Source organism: Fonsecaea multimorphosa, assembly GCF_000836435.1.
Source record: "Fonsecaea multimorphosa CBS 102226 unplaced genomic scaffold supercont1.23, whole genome shotgun sequence".
NCBI classification, from domain to species: domain Eukaryota; kingdom Fungi; phylum Ascomycota; class Eurotiomycetes; order Chaetothyriales; family Herpotrichiellaceae; genus Fonsecaea; species Fonsecaea multimorphosa.
In genome coordinates this window covers 68,257-87,009 of record NW_015971657.1, presented here as the reverse complement: position 1 = coordinate 87,009, position 18,753 = coordinate 68,257, and the positions used below count along the sequence as shown (strand labels likewise).

General features: G+C 52.6%; 8 protein-coding genes across 8 annotated transcripts; 4 read left to right on the top strand and 4 right to left on the bottom strand.

Annotated features, from left to right (window-relative positions):
• Positions 1-883: 883 nt before the first annotated feature.
• Z520_09234 (uncharacterized protein) lies at positions 884-3,115 on the bottom strand (the record flags this gene model as incomplete). The annotated part of the gene is made up of 4 exons (XM_016779728.1): positions 884-923; positions 998-1,374; positions 1,495-2,482; positions 2,736-3,115. The coding sequence occupies 4 exons, from the start codon at positions 3,113-3,115 to the stop codon at positions 884-886; spliced, it is 1,785 nt and encodes a 594-aa protein (XP_016629047.1).
• A 1,042-nt stretch (positions 3,116-4,157) lies between these two features.
• Positions 4,158-5,573, top strand: Z520_09233 (uncharacterized protein; the record flags this gene model as incomplete). The annotated part of the gene is made up of 3 exons (XM_016779727.1): positions 4,158-4,483; positions 4,569-4,885; positions 5,023-5,573. The coding sequence occupies 3 exons, from the start codon at positions 4,158-4,160 to the stop codon at positions 5,571-5,573; spliced, it is 1,194 nt and encodes a 397-aa protein (XP_016629046.1).
• An 836-nt stretch (positions 5,574-6,409) lies between these two features.
• On the top strand, positions 6,410-6,995 carry Z520_09232 (uncharacterized protein; the record flags this gene model as incomplete). The annotated part of the gene is made up of 3 exons (XM_016779726.1): positions 6,410-6,533; positions 6,630-6,725; positions 6,811-6,995. The coding sequence occupies 3 exons, from the start codon at positions 6,410-6,412 to the stop codon at positions 6,993-6,995; spliced, it is 405 nt and encodes a 134-aa protein (XP_016629045.1).
• Positions 6,996-7,342: 347 nt separating this feature from the next.
• Positions 7,343-9,559, bottom strand: Z520_09231 (uncharacterized protein; the record flags this gene model as incomplete). Its single annotated transcript, XM_016779725.1, has 1 exon — positions 7,343-9,559. One exon carries the CDS (start codon positions 9,557-9,559, stop codon positions 7,343-7,345), a length of 2,217 nt encoding a protein of 738 aa, XP_016629044.1.
• Positions 9,560-9,935: 376 nt separating this feature from the next.
• Positions 9,936-11,072, top strand: Z520_09230 (uncharacterized protein; the record flags this gene model as incomplete). Its single annotated transcript, XM_016779724.1, has 1 exon — positions 9,936-11,072. The coding sequence occupies one exon, from the start codon at positions 9,936-9,938 to the stop codon at positions 11,070-11,072; it is 1,137 nt and encodes a 378-aa protein (XP_016629043.1).
• Positions 11,073-11,628: 556 nt separating this feature from the next.
• On the top strand, positions 11,629-12,375 carry Z520_09229 (uncharacterized protein; the record flags this gene model as incomplete). Its single annotated transcript, XM_016779723.1, has 1 exon — positions 11,629-12,375. One exon carries the CDS (start codon positions 11,629-11,631, stop codon positions 12,373-12,375), a length of 747 nt encoding a protein of 248 aa, XP_016629042.1.
• A 475-nt stretch (positions 12,376-12,850) lies between these two features.
• On the bottom strand, positions 12,851-15,109 carry Z520_09228 (uncharacterized protein; the record flags this gene model as incomplete). The annotated part of the gene is made up of 1 exon (XM_016779722.1): positions 12,851-15,109. One exon carries the CDS (start codon positions 15,107-15,109, stop codon positions 12,851-12,853), a length of 2,259 nt encoding a protein of 752 aa, XP_016629041.1.
• Positions 15,110-17,318: 2,209 nt separating this feature from the next.
• On the bottom strand, positions 17,319-18,725 carry Z520_09227 (uncharacterized protein; the record flags this gene model as incomplete). Its single annotated transcript, XM_016779721.1, has 10 exons — positions 17,319-17,429; positions 17,474-17,587; positions 17,651-17,679; positions 17,738-17,744; positions 17,808-17,900; positions 17,980-18,099; positions 18,199-18,270; positions 18,340-18,434; positions 18,516-18,579; positions 18,639-18,725. 10 exons carry the CDS (start codon positions 18,723-18,725, stop codon positions 17,319-17,321), a joined length of 792 nt encoding a protein of 263 aa, XP_016629040.1.
• Positions 18,726-18,753: the final 28 nt, after the last annotated feature.

The following is an 18,753-nucleotide window of genomic DNA, read 5'->3' as shown; positions in this document are numbered from 1 at the left end:
ATTCGCGCCATTTGGCCAGGACGACGTTTCGACCCGAAGATCTGTATATGCGACATGAATGCGTGTCCACCTCAGTCATGCATCGCCCTGTTCACCACGAAATGCACGGTGACACGAGAGCCTCGATTCCTACCATATTTCTGAGGTAGAATCCTCCTTTACGGACAACATGGATAGGAACAGCTGAGGCACTTCCCACGCCATGAGATTTCCTCAATGTGACGGGTTGAGACAGCTGCTGTGAAGATCATTCTGGCCCAGATATCGGAGCTTCTTCCTATAGAAGTTCTGAGGACCTTTGGGGTGTAATGAGACCGGGAATTGGTTAACCCGAATTTAATGGGTCTCATGAAGATACCAGATATCTTCTTCCATCTAGTGTGGTTCGTGACAGACGAAGCACGACATGTGGATGTTGCACCCCTGTCGACTCGTCCTCAGGGTCCTGAAGAAAAAGGAGGACCAACTTCTCCGCCTGAATGACACAAGTGGATGAGGAATTGTCTCCTATGAAATGACCACGAATATGAAAGGCCCTTGGCCCAAGACGTCCGTCGGCTGGATTGCACATGGGCCGTATATATGTTTTCAGGGAAGAAGGAGGTGGAAATCTCTTCCCTGGCTTGCCCAATGTATTGATATATCGTAGTGTCTCTCACAAATCTTCCTACCCCGTAACAATTCGTTCGTTAAGTCGCTCAACCTCTCCTTACATCAGAGCTCTATCGTCTGGACTGTGTGAAGACTTTGGAGACCCAGAAGCACACCGTAGACCAACGGCATTCCGGGGGAAATCCTTCACGAGTAATACTTTATTTGTCTCGGGGTTCCTTTTGGCCCCTTTCCCTCGCCCACTCCCATTGCTTTCGGATAGTCAGAGACTCTAACTGAAGATCTTGTCAAAGTATTTCATGAACGTGTTCCTGCGATGTCTTCAGGTCAACACAGCACAGCACAGCATAACTGAACGCAACACGTCTCCAGACCCATAACTCACCTAGGCGGCCTGGGCACATAATTCCTCTCATACTCGGCAATCTCCTCCATATCCCTCGCGAGATCGACCTCGTGCGGCTCCATCCACTTGGTCTTCTTATACAGCTTCCAAAACACAAACAAGACCGGAAACACGCCGATCATGGTGTAACTGAAGAAGAAAGTGGGCACGTCCCAGAACCCGGGTAAAAAAACCGTGTAGCCGCCCACAAAGGTCATGATGAAGCAGCCCGTCAGCGCGTAGTAGGCCGAGAAGGGCTGCCACCACGACTTGTAGGGTAGAGTGTTGCGGTCGATGCCTTGGGCCTCGAGGGCGCGTTTGAATTTGAGGAATGTGAAGGCCATGACGGAGAAGTTTATTAGTTGGGATGCGGTCACCTGTATTGTCATGATATGGATGTTAGCGTTGGTGGAATGGGGAGAGGACATGGTTCGGACTGAGGAATGGGTGGAAATTGAAGAAGATGAAGACGGAAATAGCACGGGCTTCGAACGCACCAGATTGACAAACCAGCTCAACACCACGGCGGCATCATTGCTGACTTGCAAAAAGCTCAGCAGACTGATCAGCAGAACGAGCGCCACGCAGTATACCGGCACGCCATTCCTCGTGCAGCGGGTGAAAATCTTGGGCGCTTTCCCCTCGAGCGCCAGCCCAAACAGGCTGCGACTGGCGCAGTAGACGTAGCTGTTTCCCGCCGAGAACGCGCTGCCGAGAACCATGGCGTTGACGATATGCGGGAGGACCTTGATGCGCAGCCTGTTCATGGACACGACGTAAGGCGACGCCGCGGCGCCGGGCTTCCCCGTCGAAAAGGCCTCGGTGAGTTCCGCGTCGTTGTACGGCACGAGGATGCCGACGCAGAGCGAGCCGAGCATGAAGAAGGCCGTCAGGCGGTAGAAGACGGCCTTGTACGCCTTGGGGAGGACCTTGCGGGGATTCTCAGCCTCGCCGGCCGCCATGGAGACGTAGTCCGGTCCGGCGATGGTGAAGGACGCCTGGATCAGACACTGCAGGAACCCCAAAAACCGGCCCAGTGAGCCGTCATAGTAGAGCTCGGTGAAAGAGCCCGGGTCGTTCCAGTATCGAAACCCAAATCGGTCACCCAGGGGGTTGCCGCCCAGCATGGCGATAAACGTGTATATGATCAGCCCCACGATCAGGAGCACTTTGCCCAGCGCGAGCCAGAACTCGGTCTCGCCGTACCATTTCACCGCAAACAGATTGACCAGCGCGTAGCAGACGATCACGATCGCGATGATCCCGCCGGCGGGGACGATGTCGCTCCAGAAGTGGATGATGACGTTGCATGCCACGATTTCAAAGGGGACCAGCATCGCTTCAAAGACGAAGAAGTTGTAGCCCGCGGCGACGCCAAAGGCTTCGTCGACGTAGCGGCCTGCGAATCGGATGAAGGGCGAAGAAATGGGGAGATAGGTGACCATCTCGGCCATGCAGTTTGTGACGCAGAGAATGAATGTACACCTATGAATGCACATGTTCAGTGAGTACATAAAGCTCCACGAGTTTGAGCACTTCATCCTGCAACCTCTTCGGGTCTTGAAAAGGGAATATTCTTGAGAATGGCCGGGATGAGCTGTAACAGATGTTCTGCAGGGACAAAACTCGTGCTTTCAGCCTCAGCGCCACTCTTCTGCTTTCTGTATCTAACGGAAGATCGGAACCCGTGGCCTTCATGATAGTACAAGCAAGAGAAATATACAGATCCCCTACTTACCAGATGGTAAAAGCCAGAAACAGACTCCCAGGTCCACCATTGAGCAAACCCCTCCCAATCTGCACGTACAGCGCCGTGCCAATTGTTCCGCCAATGCCTATCAGCTGAATATGTCTCGGTTTCAATTTTCGATGGGTGCTATCATATCCCACTTCGATACTGCCGGGGTAACTGGGTGTTTCGGCCAGACCGTAGTTGGCCTTGATGGACGCTACGACGGACTGCTTGCGTGAGCCACGTCTCACAGCATGCTCCTCGTCGTTGTCGCCGTCGCTGTGGGACCGGGTACGCACGCCCCGCGCGATCGGGGTTTCGTCCATCGCATGAGGAGGCATGCCATGTTCTTTCTCACCGTAGCCATAGTCGTGCGCAGAAGACATTGCGGGGGGCTCGGGGTCAGAAAAGGGGACAATTTGATAGCGGAAACCAAAAGACTTTGGTACAGACAAAAAGGGCCTGGGGAGAGCTTTGGGAAGAAACCGCAGGATATATCACGACGTAGCAGCCGAAGTTATCGCCAGAAAGCATACTTCATCATCTCGAAGCTCTGGCCTGGTCCCAGTTGGCTTCTTCAGATAGCATGCTCGGGGCATAATCGATGCTCTTGCATTGGACATCTTGTAACCAAGATCTTGGTCCTGTGGGCTTCGAGGCTCGGCGAGGTCTTAGCCCGTGGATCATTTACCTGGGAGCTGGAAAAAATTCGCCGTCGAGGAGAGTTGCAGAGAGTTGCAGAGAGTTGCCGTGAAGTAGTAACAGCGATTGCAACGACGAACAACGACAAAGACGGAGTTGAGTGGAGAAGAGTTTCAACGAAGCGTCTGGGCTGACGACTGTTTGGATCTCTTGGGGAGCTTCGGGCCTCTTGGCTGGGCGTTAGGGGGCGGAGCTGTGCTTGGAGACGCCTGGAGTTGGTTAAAGGACCCGATGGCCGGTAAGTGCCTAGGGGGTTGGAGGAAGGCATTAGGTACTCCTCCAGCCTCCTACCGAGGCTAGTGGGCCCCCTCCCGCCGGCCTGGTTGCCAATCGTCAAGCCTAATGGCCCAAGAGCCTTACCCGGGTGCTCTACCTACCTGGGCAGCTATGGGTGAGCACCAATTCATGGCCCACTAGTAGGCCGGTTTCTCTTCGTGGGCACCTGCCAAAGACAAGCAGTGTTTGACTCTGACTTCCAGGTTTCCTTATCTTGCTTCTCAATGAATCGTCTTCGCAGCACATTGCTGAGGGAAGCAAACGTCTGAAAACTCACCTGAAATGGTATTCTGACCCTGACACTCAGTATCTCGAGCGGCACTCGGAATGGCCCCGCGATAATTCATTTCTAGCCTCAAATCAACGTCGACTCTCGTACCTTTACCTTCAAATCAGTACTGCGAGATACTTACAAGCTTCCAAGAGCTCTGATAAGACCACATCGCAGTCATGTTGAACTCTTGGACCTTGCCGCTGTTCCTCCTTCCAGCTTCCTCGATAGCTCGGGATATTGTGTTCCCACCAGTATCACCACTCCAGGCAAACCTTGGAGGCCCTGATGGCCAATATCGGTCGCCCATCGCCTCGGGCAAGGATCCTTTGGCCGAGTTTGAGAAATACTCGGGACTCAGTACCTTTGCAAATCTCCCTTGGGTACATTGCTTATCGCCAGATGACAATGTAGACAAGTATGATATTGCCTTTTTGGGGGCCCCTTTTGACACAGGCACTACCGCTCGCCCAGGATCGCGGTTTGGTCCTAGTGGAATCAGATGGTAAGATCAAGCACGAGGGCATTTCCACCTGGAACTTGCAGCCTTTGCTACCTGGACCAACGACGTTCTGACCCGACTTGAGCAGGGGTTCTAGACGAATGCAAGCTGCGGCTGGATGGGACCCGTATACCCACGAAAACACATTCCTGGGTTGGGCACGCATTGTAGATTGCGGCGACGCACCGCTCACTTTCCTGGACAACACCGTAGCCTTGCAGCAACTTGAAAAGGCGCACAAAGTGGTATCGGGCCGGGCAACCAATACCACAGAAGTGGCCGACGTTCCTAGAATCATCACCTTGGGAGGTGACCACACAACAACCTTGGCGGCGTTGCGCTCGACCGTTAACCACTGGGGTCCTGTCAGTGTCATACATTTTGACAGCCACATAGATACCTGGGGTATGCTCGCAGCGATTCCTGTGCTCTCACGGTCATGCGATTGATGAGGGCCCCAGCTTGTCCAGAGCAATTGCCCGGTGCTTGGTTGACCGTTGCTGAGAACAGTGAACTCGGTGCTGACTTTTGATTCTGCGCAGATCCAAAAGTTCTCGGTGGAGGGATATCCCACTATGCCGGGCTCAATCATGGCACTTTCCTTCACATTGCCCATGAAGAAGGCCTCATTCTCAACTCTTCCGCACACGCAGGCATCCGAGCCCCGGTCTTCAACAAAAAGTATGACTGGAAAAACGACAAACGGTGCGGTTTCGAGATCATAACCGCCAGGGATATTGACAAAATTGGTGTTTTGGGGATCATCGAAAAGCTCAAAGCCCGAGTGGGAGACACGAACGTCTACATCTCGGTTGACATTGACGTCTTGGATCCAGCATATGCTCCGGCCACGGGCACGGCGGAAGTAGGTGGCTGGACGACTAGAGAGCTCCTCAGCATCCTGGATGGCCTTGAGGGTCTGAAGGTCATTGGGGCTGACGTGGTGGAGGTTGCTCCGATATATGACAATCCTGGAGAAACCACTGTCCTCGCAGCGGGAGAGGTGGCCCACCGACTCATGGGCCTGATGGTCGAGACCCCAGTGAAGTCATTAAGGAGGAAAGGAGCCAGGCCTGGTGGAGAAGAAGAGTAAAAGTCCTGGAAGTGTCCATAGACATAAAACTGAACATAACCCACGCTCTCACCTAGATTCTGCCAGGGGAACGCGAGCACACGCTGTCGCCAGGCGGAAATGACCAAAGTGGGCATGATATATACCTATGTCAATACCTGTTCTGCACAACCACGGTAGAAGGCACGAACACCGATGGTGGTCGTGTCTGCGGCCGGGGCAGTTCTGCGATGGGCAGCCACCAAAGTCCTCGGTATGGATCAAGGCGTCATATACCTGTGCTGCGCCACTGAGGACCATGATCTCACCCATACCTGTTCAACAGCGATTAACTCGCTGAAGCTCGTCAGTCAGTGCCGGATTTAATTTGCGAGCCGAGACTTGACAGCATCGGCAGCACCAGCGGGGACGGGGGAATGAAATCCCATGGAGGGGCAGCCCAAGAGGGGCATCTTCTTCGCCTGCCTGCGTCCGCTTTATGCTGTACCCTAGGTAGGATTGCTTCAGACCGACCAGGGATCGAAACACTATCAGCCGATTGCCCTCGTGTTGCCGCGACCGACAAGCCTACCAAACCCTACCTACCTAGGCACCGTTACCCCAAGTCCCAATCAAGTCAAACATTCAGACTGGAGGAGTTCCGCTTTCCTAAGCTGTGGGAAGAGTATGTAATCAGCCCTTGCACACACTTTCGCAAGGTCACAGGGGCAGTGCACTTCATTTGGTGCGGTGGCACGATTTCGCCTTGTCACCTTTGGGAACTCCAAAAGTCCGGAAAACTGACCTCTTGTTCATTCTCTCGTCCCTCTACACAGTGACCGACACGAATCGAGGTTTGTTTGTTAAAGCACATCATCATGACTGATCCAACCTCACCGAGCCCTTATTCAGAGAACAAGAAATTCGAACCCAAGGTTCCTGTCGAATTGGAACCGCCCAAGAACCAAGAGATCTCGTTGGAGGAGCTGAGTCAATGCGATGGTACGCAGAGAGACCCGTGCCGCGTGTGCAGCACACATAGCTTCTGTGAGGGGGGGAAAGGGCAACATGCTGAGACTGCGACTTTTCTTGCGATAGGGACAAATCCGGATAAGCCTACGTGGGTTGCGATAAAGGGAACTGTCTTCGACGTCTCCAAGAACAAGGCCTATGGCGAGAAGGGTCAATATCATGGTACGGGCCTGCCCCTCCCTCACTTTGGTGTTTCCGCATGCTTGCGCCACATCCCGAACTAACCAAATGCTTTCACTTTTTGCAGTCTTTGCCGGAAAGGATCCTTCTCGCGCCCTCGCCCTCTCCAGCCTGAAGCCCGAAGATTGCGTGCCGGAATGGGACGATCTGGACGATAAGTACAAGACGGTTCTCGATGAGTGGTACACCTTCTTCAGCAAGCGATATAACATCGTGGGCAAGGTCAGTATATCCAAGATACAGAAACTGTGAGGAGGGAGAACACAAGAACTGTCCTAAAGTCGCCTGCACGGGCTGGGCGGGGGGGAAAGGTTCAGAATGTGCAGACGACTTGAGAACTGGGCAAGAGAAGGCCATACAATATCTCGGGATAGGTGCTGACTCCCCTTTGCCTCTACCTCTAGGTCGCGGGTGCTCAGAATATTGGGTGAGAAAACGACGGTTAGCAGGGAGATATCGATATATTGTGACGGCCAGGCAGATACCCCGGACGGAAGAAGTAGGAGACACAGTCCTTCGCCTTGACTAGCACATTGGTGCCGCTCATTGTTCAATGCTCAACTGCAGACTGATTGCGACTCAAACATTCAGTCAATCCATCACCCTTTCCGTACTTTCCTGGCCTGGCGCTTCTTTGCGATGATGCGATTCCTCTTTGCAACGCGATTCTTCTCCTCCGGCTCAAGCGCCTCCGGGACTTTCGATGTCTTTGAAGATGATCCATCATTGTCCTTGTCTCCGCGCTTCCGCTTCTTGCTGACCCTTCCGCCATTCTCCGACTTTTCTTGCTTGTTGTCCTTGAACCTTTTCCCACCACCTTCCCTGGCCTTTTGTTCTCTTTCGTTCCTTCGCTGGATGACCTGGGCGTTCTCAATGGCAAACTCTACGATCAAGCGTTTCCCTCTTTCAGAACCAGCATTCTGGGGTTTGACCATGTGCCCATTGAGCCAACGCAGGCCGGCCAGAGCATTCCGATGGCCAACATATTCGATGAAGCCATAGCCTCGACTTCGACCAGCGCCTTCCTTGACCTTGCTTCCTTCCTTGTCTTCAAACACCACTTTTGCCTGTTTGACGATCCCTTTGCCAGATAGCTTGCGTCGGCGCTCAGCTTCTTGCATCTCGCTGCCGCCTCGCCGTAGCTCTTCCTTGCTCAGAGGCTGTCGGAGGCCAGCTTTGACGTCCTTGGCAAATCCGACCACCGCTTCGCGAGCCAGCGCCTTCAATTCCTTGCTGCCGATACCTCGGGGAAGATTTCTGACGCTTAGTCGGGTCAGACTCAGGCATAGATTCGGATTGGTTTTGATCAATCGCTGCCGTTGGCGAGCACTGCTCTCTCTGATGTCGATCTCGGCTTTGCCTAGTTGCTCGTAGAGCTTTGATCCTTTCGAGATGGAACCTTCCGAAAGCAGATATAGGCGTCGTTTATCTCGATCTCGGGCGTCTCTTTTTTCACTGGCCTCACTTGCTCGGCGTTCTGCATCTTCCCTGCTGAGAGCCCGGGAAACCTGGAGAACGCGGCCCTCGAGTGTATAGCGACCCGACGGGTCTGCTGCTTCGTTCTCAAGGATAGAGTGCTTCAATGCTTCCCTTTGTTTTTTGTTGTCATTGTTCGTATGTTCAAGTGGCATATCGCGCTTGGGAGCATTTTTGACGCAGGCCTTTGCGTCGTCAATATTGAAAAAACAGACGAAACCTGTGCCTTTGGAGCGCTCAGTCTCTGGGTCGTAGACAACCCGTGCATATCGGATCGGTCCAAAAGTCGAAAAGTGTTCCCGAAGAAGGTCGTCGTCCGTTGTGTAGGGTAGATTTCTTACAAAGACAGAGGTGTCATTTTTGTTGTCACCTGCCTCAGGGCCCGGGGTTGTGCTCTCCGTTTCCGATTGTATGTCCTCTTCGTCGCTTTCAGCATCCAAATCCTCGAGCGACTCTTCCTCGGAATCTTCAACCAAGTCACTAGCATCTGCGACAACTTCGTCATCATCCTGCGCCTCGTTGTCAGACTCCGCACCGTCGTCTACATCGCCATCCGTTCTGGTGTCACCCTCGTCATGGTCGTCCGCAATCGGCTCGTCTTGGGCTGGTTGTGCAGTCTCTGGACGAGTGTGTTGCAACTCTTCCCAAGTCTTCTTGTCGACGGCCCAGTCCACGGCTAAAGTGCGCCCATCGACTTCTTTCCCATTGACCCCCGCAAGTGCCCTCTCAGCGTTCTTTTTCCCCCGAAGCACAACAATGCCAAAACCGTACTGCTCCTTAGGTCCCTTCTTGGGTACGACCGCATGCTTGACCTTGCCATAACTTCGGAACAACAGGGAGAGATCCTCAGCCGTCTTGATACTCCATGGCAGGTTTCTGACAATCAACTTCGGGGGCTGAGTCTCTGCTTGGTTCTTCTCTCGCTGTGCTCGAAGTTGTAGCGCCGTGGTATTGACGCTGCTCTTGGCTCCGATATCTGCATCACGGTGTCTTGCTTCAGCCAGCTCAACTTTGATCTTCCTCCCATCTAGCACTGAGTTGTTGAACTGTGCAACTGCAGCCTGCGCGTCCTCTGCATCGGCAAAGGTGACGAAGCCGAATCCTCGAGAGATCTTTGTCTCGGGGTCTAGGACGACTGTGGCATGCTTGAGAGGGAAGGACTCTGAGAAGTACTGCGTAAGTCGCTCTGTGGTCACGGAAGCGGGTAGAGAGCGGACGAAGAGCGAGCGTCTCTGCTCCTTGGATTTGGGGCTTGGTTCTTGGGTTGGGTGGTCAGCGTCTGAAGTGACCACTTCATAGCTGCCACTAGAGAGTTTGCGCCTCTTGCTACTCTGGTCCATGGTCGAGGTGCCACCAATATTCGCGGCCTTGTCGAGTTGGTGGGAAAATTGAACTTTTCGCAGCCCAAAAAATTTCTCCAATTCGAAGTGGAGTTGCACTTTGCATTTAGCGCATATAAAGTCCGCCGTATGGATTTTCTACGTCAAAGCATAAGGAAGATATAGAATTTCCTGGATCCGGAGTGACAATTCCTTTCAGTTGGCAACTCTCAAACCTTTCTTTGAAGTGACTGCGAGGAGTGAGAGAGTATGCTGTTTAAAAACTCGAAAGGCGAAGCCTCATATAAGACAGTACTGGAAGCACCGATGAATGAAAGACCGATAAGTGCATATCTCCCATCTCTGAAAATCTAGGACAAGGCCCGAGCGCAACACAATGGCCGAAGAGTTCGACAATGTCGACTTCCTATCACAAGAGGCAGCGGTTGAGCGATCATCTGGCCCGCAACGAACAGCAAGCCCAGCTACTGCCAACGCACCCGCAAAAGTGGTTCAGCCAAAGCCTCAAGCACTGCCTGGAAGACAGGGACCATCGGCAATCCTTGTATCAACTCGACAAAAGGGCAATCCTATTCTGAAACATGTTACACAGCTCCCGTGGGAATATTCTGACATACCATGCGACTACGTGCTCGGTGCAACAACATGCGCGCTGTTCCTGTCTCTCAAATACCATCGCTTGCATCCAGAATACATCTATAGCCGCATCCGCCAGCTGGGAAAGCTTTACAACCTCCGAATCCTGTTGACCATGGTGGACATCACGAATCACGAAGAGGCTCTGAAGGAGCTATCCAAGACCTCGATGATCAACAATCTGACGTTGATCCTGTGCTGGTCCTCCCAAGAGGCGGGCCGCTATCTAGAACTCTTCAAATCATATGAGCACGCCTCCTCTGCATCAATTCGAGCGCACCAAGCAGAGACTTACCAGGAGAGCCTCACTGAGTTCGTTACGACGCCACGAAATATCAACAAGACCGACGCTGCCAGTCTGATCATGAACTTTGGGTCTCTTCGAGCAGCTGTGAATGCGGAACCAGAAGAACTGGCTCTGGTGCCAGGATGGGGTGAGAAGAAAGTCAAAGCTTGGTATTCTACTGTCCGGGAACCATTCCGCGTCAGAAGAGCCGCCAAATCCAATGCAGCACTGCTGAGGCAAGAGACCTCGTTGTTCTCTGAAGATGCAAGCACTCCGGAGTCAAGGCCAGGAAGCGGACACACGCCTATTCCCATTGGCAGTGTACCCAGCCTTAGCAGGCAGGGATCAGCTGCTGTTGCGATACAGAATACAGCTGAGGCGGGCCCCAGCCACAAGCGTCCTCGGTTGGAAGAAGTTACCATGGACGATTTGGACGAGGAGGAAGAAGCTGCGCTCCTTGCCCTTGCTGATGTTGAAGCGGCAAAAGCAGAGGCACAAGCCTCACGACCGCCCCAGCCACAGAGTCGCAAAGAACCTGAGTTGAGCGCAGGTGTTGCGGCGGCACTAGCAAAGCTACGACAAAATGGTTGAAGGAGGAATTTTCAATTTTACAATCCTCACCATGTTCTGGTCGATGCCCAGGGTATCGTGCTACTGCAGCACGGCTTGATGCGTCCCTTCGACCTTGTGGTACGCAGCACATGCATAGCCACACTTTTCGGCGACCACAACCCAATTAGGAGAACCCATTTTGATCTGAGGAAGCCATTTCAGTATTCAGTTCATCTGCCAAATGAGAATACCTTACCACGGGGGATTTTCATCCGATCCCAAAAGGCATTAGTCGCTAAAGCTGAGGGGTATTAACTCATGTTCTGTCTTCCCCACAGCTTCTGCATGACCACCAATCGTCACCATCAAGGCAGACACTAAGGCTATCAAAGAGGCATAAGAGAGCAAGGACATCGCACTAAGTTGGAGGCAGTGCACACTGGTGATCATCCTTTTTCCCGTTCATGATGAAAGCGTTTGAGCCTGTGGTTTTATATTACTGCCAGAATCATATCAATCTGATTCTGCCTTTTCAGTCACCGTAACTTTTAGCAACCTCAAACGCCAGAAAGAAAGCAAAAAGCTCCCATTAAGTATGGGAGGGTGGGATGCAGTCGCCGCTTCAGTGAGCGGCGTCAACCCTAGCGCCTATGGGTTTCAAGGAGGACCCATGTACCGTCCCGTCCTCAAGCCTACTGAGTACACCGACGACACGCTGATGACAGTGCCAGTGCTCGACCCAGAAATTCTACGAGGAAGACGCGACGGACTCAAGGATGAGGGAGCATTGGGTGTACATTCTAAGAAAGAAGGCAACTTCGGAGGTCGCCCGGGACTCTTCCGCCATAATCCATCAAGTTCTCAATCTTCTTCCCACGGAAAAGTCAACGTCAGCATTCGCCAGGTCACAAGGACAGAATATCTCAAGCATTACGCGAAGGACGAGCTGGGCCGGTATGTCGGCACAGAAGATCCCGCAGAAGACTGCATTCTGAATGGAGAAGACTCCAGTCGGTGGAGAGGGCGAGAGGCAGGATCGGGGATGGCTGCAGGAGAAGGCGAGTCGACATCAGCTGAAGGAGGCCAACTAGGCCAGACGGAAATGGTTGATGTGGCCCAAGATGAAGCTGTCGGGAAAGGAAACAGGCCCGGCAGGCCGTCGAAAAGGGAAGAGAAATCAAGTACAGGAGGCAATGGAGCTGTCGAGGTGGACGGTGCTTATATCGTTCCAGATCCAGTGGGTGCTCCCATGAGGGTTGTCAATGGCGGTAGGAATAAGAGCAGGTTCAGTCTCTTCAAGGGCCTGCGAGGAGGTGATGGAGGCGGTGGAGTCATACGTTGACCACGACCCTGCTACAGACGCCTCTCGACATGACAAGCTCGAATTCATTGCTTCTTCGACCATTTTTTGTCTAATATATCCTGCTGTTCGTGGCTGTTTGGAAGTGTTGCGTCTTTCCGTTCATATTGCGACCACCCCAGGAAATGATGAGACACATCGGCGCTAAAAAGCCCTCAGCAACACCGACCCTGACGCCCTCTTACTCCTACGTTTCCTTCCCAGGGTATGGAACTTCTATCATCTTCTTCCCTGGGAGGGGTCTTACCTTACATTTTCCTCTCTGATCTGGTACCCCAGCCAAATACTAAGACCTCTTCTGGCTATACGGTGCTTCCATCTATACTTTAATATCTCCAGCGCATCCTTCTCATCATACCCACATTCTTCAATCCACTTCAACTCTTCCTCACCTTTCAAACCCATTCATTCTTTTTTTTTGGATCGGTAAATCTCTCCCGTACGTGATAGTGTCTCATCACAGGGATTGCAGCCACGACTTTGCCTTTTTTGCGCTGACGAGGTCTATGCTACAGCTGGACTCTTTTCTTCGCTTGGCAGGAGCCATTGGAGGAGTTCCAGAACTCGGTTCTGCGTGCAGATCTCGTTCTTCCTCCTCACTGGACGAGGAGTCGGATGAGATGAAAGAATCGGACTCTATCGTATCTTCTTCCTCTTCGTCTATGGGCACGTCGATTCCCACGTCACGAAATGCCTTTGCGGCCCTTTTCTCGAAGTCTGCCCGTCCTCCATTCCGTATCTCTTCAAGACATTGGTTGACTTTTTCGATGAGCTCGTCATTTAACGGGACCGTCCATTTGAACTCATCCGAGTCTGGTCCACGGGTGAGCTGGAAGCTAGGCTGATTAAAAATTCGATCAGGGTTCACGTCGGCCGTAAGGGGCTCGGGAGTTATTTTGCCATCTTTAGCTCTTTCTTGCGCTCGCCTCTTTGAAGACGGGGCGTTGTCGGCGTCCTTGGCGGAAAGGCTTTTATACCCAGCTCTCCGGTACGCCTTCGGTAGCTGGAAGCGCGGCTTGCTGCCAAACCATTTACCGCTGGCATACGCTTCCTGGAGATATTGAAATCCAGCGTTCGTGGGACTCATGCCAACCCAGTTGGCCACAAGCGGGTTAAGATATTTCAAATCTTTGATCGCCAGAACAGGAAGCATGGTGGCGTCGCCCAAGGGCGACTCAGTAATTCCGAGAATGGGATCGCTGACAGACAACGCGCCGGTCTTGAGGGTCTTTACGGACTCATGGAGCTTGAGCAGGTCTTCTGTTGCCGACCTTGATTCCGTCTCTTGCCGTAGAAGTGAACGAAGCAGTGGGCCGGGAGATTTGTCCGGATTCCAAAGATGGCGGACCTTTGTTTCCAGATGAAACATGCGACCGAGGTGTGTGTCTGTGCCAAATATGGCACTGATCGGGGTGTCCGGGTCACCAATGGGGCCTCTGTGCGGTATGCCTAGACGAAACACATCCTGGATTGATAAGTTTGCAAGCGGATCGTGGTCGTTCATTTCGTAGCCCTCATCTCGACCGTCCTCCTTCATCTGAAGGTCGCGAAGCTTCTCTCCTGCAGCATCGTAGCTGGCTTGTAACTCATCTCTCCAAGTACCTGTGCCACTGGGCCCCAGAGGCATATCTTCTCGAAGCGAGTCACAGAAATCTTTCCCGTACTGGACTGTGCCAAGCTGGTCACACATGACATCCCAGTAGCAATCGTTCAGGTACTTCCCGATGCGCTGCGATCGATCGTCTTTCGACCCACCCTCGGGAAACGCGTCGATCATGGTTTGCCAAAGCTCTGCTACAGACGTGCTGTCATCGATAGATTTAAAATCCTTGGTTCGCAGATGGTCTTTCCATTTATCAGTCAGCTTCCCGTCTACATAGGGTCGTTGAAGGATCCACGTGCTCCACCTCGTTAGAACTTCTCTAGACTCGGCGTGCGACACGGCAAACCATTCTCGATGATCCTTGCAGCATCTTGGGCAAGACTGAATTTTTCGACAAGACTGGAGCTCCGTGTGGATGATCGATTCTAGTCTCCTCGCATGCGGCACCAAGGGAGTGTGGCTGACCACTTCCGGTCGCGCCAGACATCGAGCAAGTTCGTGTGCTCGATGCTCTGGGTGGAACTTTGAAAACCCAATCTTCAACAAGGCCATGGTGCTAGGACCCATCTGGGAGCGTAGGACATATACGTAGCCCATTCCATGCCCTTGCTGTTCGCTCGGGCTCAGGGGGGTATTCAATATCCGGACAAGGTCTTCGCTGACACTCCTCTTGGTGAGACTGCCAGTTTTGAAAGGTCGGAGTCCAAAATCTCGCTGGTCCGAACCATAGTCGCGGGCGTGGTCTGATTCGCATAACTCCGATAACTGGACGGCCAAACTGCGAATCCAGAACCTGAATTCCTCGGCATCGTCGAATTGCTGATTTGCCTGCGGCGTGCAGAGTCGTTTGGCTTGTTCAATCTTCTCGGCACTGCTGATAACGAAACGGGCCGTGAAATGGTCCGATGGTAGCAACCCACGTATAAGGTCCTTGATGTTGTGCCCTGGGTGAAGGCCACTCAGCTGGTGGCAACTACATGGTATTTTCGAGGGAGTTGACTCCGTTAGTTTATCTCGAAATGACGGGCTGAAGGTCGATTTCGGAAAGAAAACTCGTAAGGTGACTATGGTGAGCCAACCCCCGTCGTTGGTGGTCTGGGGTTCCTTCGACATCACGTGGTGTTGGGGACCAGCCGGGGTTTCAAGAACTTTGTAGGAAGAAGTGAAATGAGGTGGGAAGAGAAGGATTCCCAAAGGTCGGTCAGTGCAGTACTTTAGTATTCGTAGCATTCACTGCGCCACTATAGAGCTAAGGAGGCAGTGCACAGTCGGACAGTCATTCTTTGCGCCGGCCACAGGGCCGCACCTGGACAGAGGCGATTCGGTCCGGGAACAAGTTGTTCGCTTCAAGTTCGATCATGCGAGGCCAGACCCAGGAACTCTGTCCACGGCAGATGGCATTGAGAGAGCACGAATATGCTTAAATGCCGAAACTGCGCAGATAGTGAGCTCGGTGATGTCCTCTGGAGGGTCCATACAATCTGTACGAGGTGCTCGGTAGACGCTGTGTGCTTGCCAAATGATTGGCCCCCACACCATCTGCACGAACTCCACTACCGCAATAGGCAGAAGTTGGTTACAAGCAGGCCTAGCGCGAAGTGCGCCAATAGGCAACCATGAGAGAACGGCTGCTGGGTTCCATCGAGGCCTCCTAGTAGTGACCAAGTACGTAGCGGTCCCATCCGCTGCCTGTGTCGGGCTATGCCCATGGATAGGTGCGGCGTGCCCAGGGCTGAGCGGGTGCTCTGCCTGGAATCGGAGCGGGACGCGGGAGTGGACTTTCGTGAGGGTTGTTTTGACCATTGTGTAGAGGGCTAATCAGCTTCCGACACTCGAAATCCATATTGAGAGGGTTTTGGTCGAGAGGGGTAACAGCCTTTGGTTATCAAAATTGCTTGCCCATTCGAGCGGCCCATGATCAGCTGTTCTTCCGGCCGCAGAAGCTTCGACCGCCATTTTCCGCTAGCGACTTCCAGCCAGAGGACCGGCCTGAGTCACGGCGTTGCAGCCTGATACAAGGCTGCAGGCTAGAGCGCATTATTCTCTCGCAACTCGCCGAGGAGCGGGCCGAGGATCGACTTGGGATCAGGGTCAGGCTCGTGACTATAGAGCATCCCATTCAAGGAGCCCAAACAAGCCCATTGTGAGCAAATAAGATCTACTCAGTATCAAATACGCAAGATCAACTCCTCAGTGAATAGAGGCTCAACCCTCAAGGTTCTGCAATTTTCTAATGCAGAAAGATACAGATCGGCGAGGGTTATCGGCAAAAGAGAGAGAGTAATTCTTTTCTAACAGGAAAGTAGGCTAAGCTTTAATTAATATAGGCCGAGTCGGGTCGGGTTAGGCTTAGGAACTCGGTGGTGGGTCCTGCAGCCACAGGAGCCGCCATCGAGTTCCATAGTTACCAGGTACCTACCTAGGTAGGTATCCTTCCAGCACTGCTGGACATGCTTCCAGGACGCATCAGCGTTGAGAATCCATCAAAGAAACCACGTTCCTAACGTGACACTGACCTCCATTGACAGTGCGCACTGTAGCAAGAGGTATGTAGACACTTCTTGTTTAATATTCCTCCGGCCGGTGTCCGTACAACTTCGAATGCCAACATTGCTGAGTCACATAATGTGACTCACATTTCTGTTAGGACGACGTAACACCCTCTAGTGGCATCACCCACGATCTTTACCCATACCTTTCAGACAAGGGAGAGGTGAGAGAGCGTTGTCTTCAAGCCTCGTCAGACCGAACCGCAGGATCACAAGTGGGCCCTCAGACTATTGAGGATCCAGAGCCCGCTCTAAGGAGCCTCGTAGACTAGTCAAACTTGTGCGAAATAAGGCCGCTGAATTTGTAAAGTCAAAGTCCTCAGAAAAGAGAGGTTTGAACCTCATATTCTGAAGCGCTTCATGGCGGTTCGATGGGAAGAAGTGCAGACCGATCTTGCCTGGCCTCAAGGAAGAAGCACGTCCTATTAATAGCTGAAATCTCCAGACTATCCAAGAATCCTAACTGAGGGTGCGTAAGTGCCATGAATGAATTCCATCCTCGATTCGACGGTTATAATTGGATCTCATGCAGCTCCATAGCGGCCTTCTAGCAACCGGGTCCAAAACAAAGGCACAGGGATGAAACGAGGACAAATCTACATATACTGCCAAAGGTTAAGAAGAGTGCACGTGTCCTCAACAGCTGACTTCCTTGTTTTGCTTCATTCTGGCTTGACTTGGAACCGGCTTGTAAGTGAACGTCTAGAGGATCACAGAATCTCAGTGCTGTCAAGAACCATAGGAAATGCCTACGGGACTGTCAGACACTCGCATCAAACAGAGGGTAGATGCTTACCTCCATCTACAATCATGGCTTGCCCGGTGATGTTTCGCGCACCCGGACCTGCCATGAAGCTTACCATGGCAGCGATATCATCGGGGACCTGTCGAGAGTCAGCAGACCATTGTTGAGTACGGAGTTGAGGACCGAACGTGCCGAGGGTCTCTTCAAGCCACATCGAGCCTGGACGGATCTTGCAAACGCTTCACCCTTGGCCAGACCTTGTCCCTTGGCCAAAGCTTCATCGATCTGATCCCACATCTATGATTTAGATAGGTGACATGTTAGCCTTTCACTCATCGCCTCGGGCGGCAGTGTACTCACCGGAGTATCAACCGGCCCCGGGCAGTATGCTTCGGATGGAATGTCAGTGCAAGCGATATTGGGGGAATTGAAATACGTCTACCGTACCATTGACCTATGCGCGGTAGAAAGGTTCAGCCAGTACATCCGCTCAGCGCCGTTTGCTGGGGAGTCTTACGTTGATGTCGTGTTCCGCCAAGTCGTAGGCCATACTCTGAGTCAGTCCACGAACCGCCCACTTACTGGCTGCATAGGGGGTCGATCCGTGGGACTTTTGTTGTGGAAGAAGAGACAGTGTTAGCAGAAATCGGGCAAGGAATTGCCATGCAAGCACGCGGCCCCTCACATACCGGTCGGTAGGCTGCCAGAGATGAGGCTCCGATGATGCGTCCTCCTTTACCCTGTTTGATCATCTGACGAGCTGAGCCACCGTTAGACTCGACCGTGCCGGACAAATATACCCGACTTGCCTGCCTCGCGGTAACAAATGAATGTGCCGATGACGTTGACCTAGGCGCGTCAGTGTTGACTCTCTTGTTGAACTCAAGAATCTCCCATACGTTTAAGACGAGACTGAACTCGCCTAAGTCGGTATCCATCATTGACATGGGCATGATGATGCCGGCATTGGCCACCATAACCTGAAATGCAGCCAGAATGAGTCGTTTGACCATAAAGGCCTGTGATGGCTGTGAAAGAGACGAGCTCACCGTGAGATCTCCCATAGCCTTGACAGTCTGTGTCACCATGTCTCGCACTTGATTTTCGTCGGTAATGTCGGCGGCAAAACACAGACATTTTCGACCTGAATTAGGACTTTTTAAACAAAGTTGATGATGGTGTGATTTGAGCCAGACCGACCACTGAGACTGAGCCCCTTACGCACCTTTCTGCTCGACCTGCGACCTGACTTCTTCAAGAAGGGTTGCCTGGTTGTCGAGGTCATTGATCTGCCGCAAAGTTAGAGCGCATACATCCGAGATTTCCTACAACCCTGAGAGAAGCACACCGTAATATCCATGCCATCGTCTGCAAGTCTGAGAGCAATGGCCCTCCCTATTCCTCTCGAAGCTCCAGTGACGATAGCAACAGGCATGGCCACCCAAGTATACGATTGTCTGATG